Source organism: Ipomoea nil, unplaced genomic scaffold, assembly GCF_001879475.1.
Source record: "Ipomoea nil cultivar Tokyo-kokei standard unplaced genomic scaffold, Asagao_1.1 scaffold0114, whole genome shotgun sequence".
Lineage (NCBI taxonomy): Eukaryota > Viridiplantae > Streptophyta > Magnoliopsida > Solanales > Convolvulaceae > Ipomoea > Ipomoea nil.
Window position 1 is genome coordinate 2,015,663 of NW_017616542.1, and position 7,923 is coordinate 2,023,585.

Here is a 7,923-nt window from a genome sequence, read left to right on the forward strand (position 1 = left end):
CAATGTTTTGGCTAGCCAACCTTGTGCTTGAGGGGGAGTATTAGGATGAGACGATATGATTTCAAATTCAAAAAAATAGTTTCAATCAGATTACAGAGCATGAGATTACTAGAGTCCTATAGGAGAAATAACTGATAGTCTCCTACTATTCAGGCTAGGACTATTGACTACATTACAACCAATAATATTAAAGCATACAATATACACATGAAATATTAATATTCCTAACACACCCCCTCAAGCACAAGGGTGGATGCTGTCCACATTAAGCTTGTCCCTCAGAGTATGAAAATGTGGAGCTGGTAGGGGTTTGGTGAAGATGTCAGCAACCTGGTCCTTGGTTGAAACAAAGTTGACGACGAACTCCCCTGAAGCAACTTTATCACGGACAAAGTGAAAATCAATCTCGACGTGCTTCGTTCTGGCGTGGAGCACGGGATTAGTGGCTAAGTATGTTGCCCCCAGATTATCACACCATAGTGTAGCGGGATCGCCAGTATGTAGACCCAACTCCCGGAGTAAGGAGATGACCCAGGTAACTTCAGCAGCTACGTCGGCAAGACCTTTGTACTCGGCCTCTGTTGAGGAGCGTGCAACGGTGCGTTGCTTCCGAGACAGCCAGGAGATGAGGTTAGACCCAAAGAAGACCGCATAACCACTAGTGGATTTTCAGTCTATAGGACACCCGACCCAATCTGAGTCTGAGAAGGCATGTATAGCGGAAGACGACGACAGAGATAAACGTAGCCCGGAGTTGAGAGTGCCTTTGACATACCGAAGAACACGTTTGAGAAGCCCCCAATGATCCTGCGTGGGGGAATGCATGAACTGACAAAGCCTGTTAACTGAAAAAGAAAGATCCGGCCGAGTAATAGTCAAATACTGCAGAGCCCCAACTATCCTGCGGTATTGAGTCGGATTATCGAAAGGGTCTAGTGTCGGTGTAGCCGGTTGAGTGACTGCGGCCGGAGTAGCCAAGGGTTTACAGTCTGTCATACCTGCACGTGAGAGGATATCTGCTATATACCTCCGTTGAGACAACAAGAAGTTAACATCAACAGATAAAGTCTCAATGCCTAGGAAGAAGGTAGGCTTGCCCAAGTCCCGGATGAATGTAGACGATAGACGCCGTAGGAGGGAATCAATTAACACTTAGTCGTTGCCGAACATAATAATGTCGTCTACATAGACGAGTAAGAACACCCTGGAGTCACTGTCGGTGTAGTGGAATAACGACACATCAGTTTTGGAGGCGAGGAACTCTGTTGATATTAGAAACTCATGTAGGCGCTTGAACCATGCCCTAGGTGCCTGCTTCAAGCCATAAAGTGAACGCTGTAAGTGTCACACGTGATCCGGATGTGCAGGATCCTCGTATCCCGGGGGTTGCTTCATGTAAACTGTCTCAGATAGATGCCCATTAAGAAAGGCATTGTGGACATCTAGCTGCCGCATGGTCCATTTGTGAGACACGGCAAGAGAAAATAATATCCGAACAGTGGTTGGTTTAACAACCGGACTGAACGTGTCAAAAAAGTCTTCACCAGCTACTTGGTTGAACCCTTTGGCAACCAGACGCGCTTTGTAGCGCTCTATTGAGCCATCAGCTTTACGCTTAGTGTGGAACACCCACTTGCAGCCAATGACATTCATGTGCGGTGTTGCTGGGACTAGATTCCAAGTGTTGTTATGTAGTAGCGCATTAAACTCCTCGTCCATGGCATCCCGCCATTGCGGATGTCCCACTGCTTGGGAGTAACATGTGGGATCTGTGGTGACGGTGAGCGCATGAAACTGCTCATCCGTTCCACGAGTCTTACGCCGAGTGCGCATGACGTGCCCTTCGCTTTGGGATGATTTAGTAGCGGCCTTCCGTTGTCTCCGAGTTGGAGCTGGGGCAGCCTCTATAGCCATTTGAGGCGGTTCCTGGGTCAAGGGTAACTCCATTGGCGGTGGTGGAGCCGGGGTATTAACAACCACATGACTAGAACCCCAGGGTGTAGGGATGTCAAATGGGCCAGCCCATTGGGTTATGGACTGGCCCTGCAGGGTTGTTGGGCTTGTTGGATTGGGCTAAATGGTTTTTTATTTTTTTCTTTTTGAGCTGGGTTGGTCCTAACCCTAAACAGCGGGTTGTTGGGCTAATCCAACGGGCTCAATCACTAAACAAAAATTTACAAATAAGAGTGGATGTCCACATTCGATGGAGAGGCCGTGATGAGTTTTGAAAAATCTACCTAACACACACACACACACACACACACACACACACACACACACACACACACACACACACACACACACACACACACACACACACACACACACACACACACACACACACACACACATATATATATATATATATATATATATATATATATATATATATATATATATATATATATAATTCACATGCCACAAATCCATAATCAACATTAAAGTTCAAAACAAAAAATGTCACAAATCCACAATAAATACTAAAGTTCAAAACAAAAATGCCACAAATCCACAATCAACATTAAAGTTCAAAACAAAAAACAAATCAAATGTAAAATAACAATCTTCTTTTTCCTTATTCTTCGCCCGCAACATTTGAAGCTCCAACACTAACTTCACCAACATAATCTTCATCTTCACCTTCATCTCCATCTTCATCTTCATCTTCATCTTCATCTTCATCTAAAAACAATAACATTTATTTAATAGTACAAAAAAATAAATCAAACTTGATAAATACACTAATATTACCATTTGTAGGAAATCCATGCAACCAATTTCGTGCACAAATAAGAGCTTGTACTTTTTTTGGAAGGAGTCTATTTCTATATTTGTTCAAAATATGGGCTCCAATACTAAAGGCGGATTCTGATGCTACACTTGTAATAGGAATAGAAAGCACATCACATGCCATTTTAGCAAGCTGCCCATAACTTTGCTTTTTTCCTTTCCAATACAAAAGGACATCTATATCATCCAATTGATTCATTTGCACTTCTTCCAAGTATTTGTCTAAATTAGACTTTAAATCTTGATTGCCACTTTCAGCTTTGCTTCGATAATCAATATAACCCTACATAATTTAAGCATATACAAATATTAACCAATAACAAAGAAACAACATAAGCAACATATGATTAACAACATAAAGAAATTAACTTACAGAAATAAGAGTTTCATCCAATTTTCCATGTCCTCCTCTACTTCTCAATCCTCCTCTCCTTACTCCACAAATCTTTGGTGCCAAAGATTCTTGTGATTGAGAAGTAAAAGCTCCAGAAGATGAAGAACCAACACTCCTTTTCGTATACTCATTGTACAACATATATAATTTGTTCTTTATCCATTCAACCTTGACTTGATAAGTATGTGGATTAAGCATCTTATAACAATATTCCACAAATTGCAATTTCAATCTTGGATCAAAAATAGCCCCCATTGCAAGTATTACACTGTACTCATCCCAATACTTGTCAAACTTCAATTTCATATTCTTAGCCATATCCTTTACTACTTCATCCTCATTTTCTAAATTTTCAAGCAACAAACATTCAATCTTCCAAACTTGCAAAAAATACAAATTTGAAGTAGGATAGGATGAACCAGAAATCAAGTTGGTGATGGCATAAAATGGATACAAAAATGCACACATCCTTTCCCCTCTTGACCACTCTTCATCTGAAGGACAACACTTATAATTTCTATCCTTTAATCCAAGAGAGCAAAAAACACGACGATACTGTATAGCACTATCAAGCATCACATAAGTTGAATTCCAACGAGTTGGCACATCCAAAGCAAGTCCACAAGTTATATCAATACCAACACGTTGAGCACATTCTTGAAATGATATCATTCTTGCTTCAGACATTTTTACATACTTAATGCTCTCTCTAATTTTTCCTAATGCAACACTAGCAACTTTCAATCCATCTTGCACAATCAAATTCAAGATATGTGCACAACACCTTACATGAAAAAATTCACCACCACAAAGCAAACTATTTTGTAACGAAAGTTGCTGCTTTAGAAGTCTCACCATCACATCATTAGCAGAAACATTATCCAAAGTAATGGAAAACACTTTACTATCTATCCCCCAATCTACCAAGCAGTCATAAACTTTCCTAGACAATTCAAAGCCAGAATGTGGAGGAGGCATATCACAGAATGAAAGTATTTTATTATTTAACACCCAATTTTCGTCCACATAATGCACAGTCAAGCATATATAACCGGCATTTGTACAAGCAGTCCACACATCACATGTTAAACAAAGCATACCGGGAATATTTTTCAATATCAACTTCAACCTTTCTTTTTGTCTTTCATACAATTGCAAAACATCCGATGCCACAGTATTTCTAGAAATGAATTGAAAATCAGGATTCAAATACTGACAAAGCAACCTCACACTCCTATATTCAACCCATTTAAATGGAAGATTATGTTCAATTGTACACTGGGCAATTAACTCACGACAAACTTTTTGATCAATGACTCTATTATTCAATTTCCCCTCTTGATCAATTAACATAGCACCCGCATCTCCAAGTTCTGGTTTCTTTTTACATATCAACATATGCCGACTTAAAGTTGATGTTCCACTTCCAACATCATGCAAATATGATTTTTTACAATAATTACATGTAACCCTCCCTCTACCATCTTCACCTTTTTGAACATCTGAAAAATGATTCCAAACTTCCGATGATTTTCTTCTTTTTTGAGTAGATAAACTATCACTATCAATTGAATCAGTTTCATTCAAACTAGACATTTCTTCTATACCTAAAAATAAAATAAAAATATAGAAATTAAACAATATACTGAAAACATGTAATTTTCAAATAAATAAATTCAATGCATATAATAATTCATCATTTAAATTCATAAATGAATAAACATATAGCTGCAAAATCAAATAAACCAAATATTTAAATTATATAATAATTGCATTAAACCTATTGCAGTATAAATTATAGTATAACAGTATAAGAAATTGAAATTGAATAACAGTATTAATTAACAGTATAAGACATTGTAATTGAATAAGAAATTGTAATTGAATAAGAAATTGAAAATTGAATATGAAATTGAATAACACTATAAGAAATTGAAATTGAATAACAGTATAAATTAACACAACAGCAAATTCTAGAATAAGAAATTGAAATTACTTTGGGAGAAGAAATTGAAATTACTTGCAGAGATTCAGTTTGCAGTCGGAGATGTCGCGGTTGACCGGTGGACGTCGACGACTTTACTGCTTGTCAGATTCCAACGGGCGGAGATGCCGCGGTTGACCGGTGGACGTCGCAAACTGGGTTCGCCGCCGGTGGACGTCGCAGACTGGGTTCGCCGCCGGTGGACGTCGCAGACTGGGTTCGCCGGAGACGCAATCGTAGATGAGCAAACTGGGTTCTCGGCTTCTCGCTTCTCAGTCGCAACTCGCAATTCTCAAATTTCTCTGTTCAAAGTCGCGATTCTCAGACTTACACGGTAGATCGGCCCTACAGGGTTCAATGAATGTGAACATTTGGATATTACATGGGCCGGCTCAACAATCCAATGAGTTGGCCCAACTCAATCCAATAACCCTATAGGGCCAACCCAATGAGCTTACTTTTTTATTGGATTGATTTTTGCGGATTTTAGCCCTGCAATTTTTAGGGCTTATTGGGCCAGCCCATTGGTTCAGGGCTAAATTGACATCCCTACCAGGGTGCAGTGATAGGTTGCTCATCAGTAACCTGTACAGATGCCTGCATAGAAAAGGGGAAAGTGGACTCATCAAACCTGACATGATGGCAGATAAAGATCTTCCCCGTGGATAAGTCTAGACAGCGGTATCCCCCTGCATAGAAAAGGGGAAAGTGGACTCATCAAACCTGACATGATGGCAGATAAAGATCTTCCTCGTGGATAAGTCTAGACAGCGGTATCCCCTATAAGAGACTGGGTAACCTAAGAAGACACATGGTGCCGACCGATATTCCATTTTATGGCGATTGTAGGGCCGCAAATAGGGATAACAGCGGCAATCGAAGACACGGAAAAAGTTATATGTTGGTTGGGTGTTATATAGACGGGAATATGGTGTTTGAAACTGTATGGTTGAAGATGGTAAGTAGTTGATTAAATGGGCAGTTGTTTCAAAAGCATAGTCCCAATATTGGAGGGGGGTTGAGCTTTCAGCTAATAAAGCTAAGCCAGTTTCGACAATGTGCCGATTCCGGCGCTCAACACGACCATTTTGTTCGTGTGTATAGGCACAAGATTGCCTATGAGTTATGCCAAGAGACTCGAAAACAGTGTGTAATCGGCGATATTCACCGCCCAAGTCAGACTGGATAGCTTTGATAGAACGGGAAAATCGCCGTTCTACCATTGCCCGAAATAAATTGAACGTTTTATATATGTCTGACTTTAATCTTAGCGGATAAAACCAGCAAAACCGCGAGTAATCGTCTACAAAAAGAACAAAGTAACGGAAACCCGAATTACTAATAACAGAAGACGGACCCCAGATGTCCGTGTACAATAAATCTAAAATATTGTGACTAGTGTTTGAAACTCTATATAGTGGAAAACGTGCTGATTTTCCAAGTTGGCATGCGGTGCACATTCTTGACGAACTAGTTTTATTTGGCAAAACCAAGCAACTTTTTAAGACATGCTGGAGGACTTCATGTGAGGGTGACCCAATGCAACCGTTGATGCCACACCTGTGACAATGCCTGGGTGGACAGAAACGCAAAGTGAGCTCGGGGAACCAATAGCTTGTATAACCCGGCCGAGGTTGACCCTTTAAGCAGGGCCGTTTGAGTGTTGGAATCCTTCACAAGAAACAAATCTTTATGAAATTCGAAAAACACATTGTTTTCGTTAGCAAAACGATAAACAGAAAGCAATGGTAAAGTCAAATTCGGAACATGTAAGATATTTGACATTTGTAGATTTTTAGACCGGGATGGGATTACTGCATGACCCACACAGGAAATATCCAAACCTGCGTCGTTGCCAACTTTGAGTACGTCCCCGCCAGTGTAAGCCTCGGAATGGTGCAACATCTGTTCATCCGGAGTCACATGAGACGAGGCACCCGTGTCCGGGTACCATGCATCGGCTACCTGAGGTTCACCTGTGACCGCAACATTGGCTTGACCTGCATGCGGCTGTGGACGCTCAGCATAACGCTTAAAACAATTCACGGCCGTATGGCCGTGTGATTTGCAGATTTGGCAACGGGGTGTGCCGCCGCGCCCTCGGCCATTGTTGTTCCCCCTGCCACGACCGTGCCGTCCACGACCGCCGGAAGCAGTGCGACCACCGGATCCTTGGTCTCCGTTATTTCTGCCGTGCCCCGCAAAGAACGCCGACGGGCTGCCACCTGCGCTGGACTCCACTGCAAAGTCATCAGAGTGTATGAACTCTTGCGCCTGTAGATGATCAGCAAGTTGCGACAGGGAGACGGGACTACCGGAGACGGTGAGCGAGCTGGCCATCGCTCGAAATTCATGCCGTAGCCCACGCAGAACATACAATATTTGTTCATCCGGAGATAGAGGACGTCCGGCCAGCGCGAGTGCTTCAACAATGGTCTGGGCTTTGCCGAGATATTCCGCCGGTGAGCTTCCTCCCTGGCGCAATGTTTGAAACTGTCCGAGCAGACTCAGACAGCGGGCGCGAGTGGTTTACGCCAATGCCGATGTGACCAACTCCCAGACCTCTCTGGCGATGTTCCGACCAAGAGCGTGATGCATAACTTCGTCGGAGAATGAGGAAATCAGCAGTGATAAAATTGACTGGTCCTGCTGGACCCAGGCGGTATGCGCGGGATTAGGAGCCGTGGTGGTTGTCGTTGCCGCAGCATCACCGGAAGCCAAGGTGACGGAGATAGTCTCCGGAGGGCACGGGAGA

General features: G+C 42.1%; 2 protein-coding genes across 2 annotated transcripts; both read right to left on the reverse strand.

The window, feature by feature from the left end:
* Window positions 1-237: 237 nt before the first annotated feature.
* Window positions 238-996, reverse strand: LOC109149443 (uncharacterized mitochondrial protein AtMg00810-like). The gene is made up of 2 exons (XM_019297253.1): window positions 691-996; window positions 238-606 (listed from the first exon to the last, which is right to left on the reverse strand). Exons 1-2 carry the CDS (start codon window positions 994-996, stop codon window positions 238-240), a joined length of 675 nt encoding a protein of 224 aa, XP_019152798.1.
* Window positions 997-6,689: 5,693 nt separating this feature from the next.
* LOC109149527 lies at window positions 6,690-7,508 on the reverse strand. The gene has a single exon (XM_019297373.1). It carries the CDS (start codon window positions 7,506-7,508, stop codon window positions 6,690-6,692), a length of 819 nt encoding a protein of 272 aa, XP_019152918.1.
* Window positions 7,509-7,923: the final 415 nt, after the last annotated feature.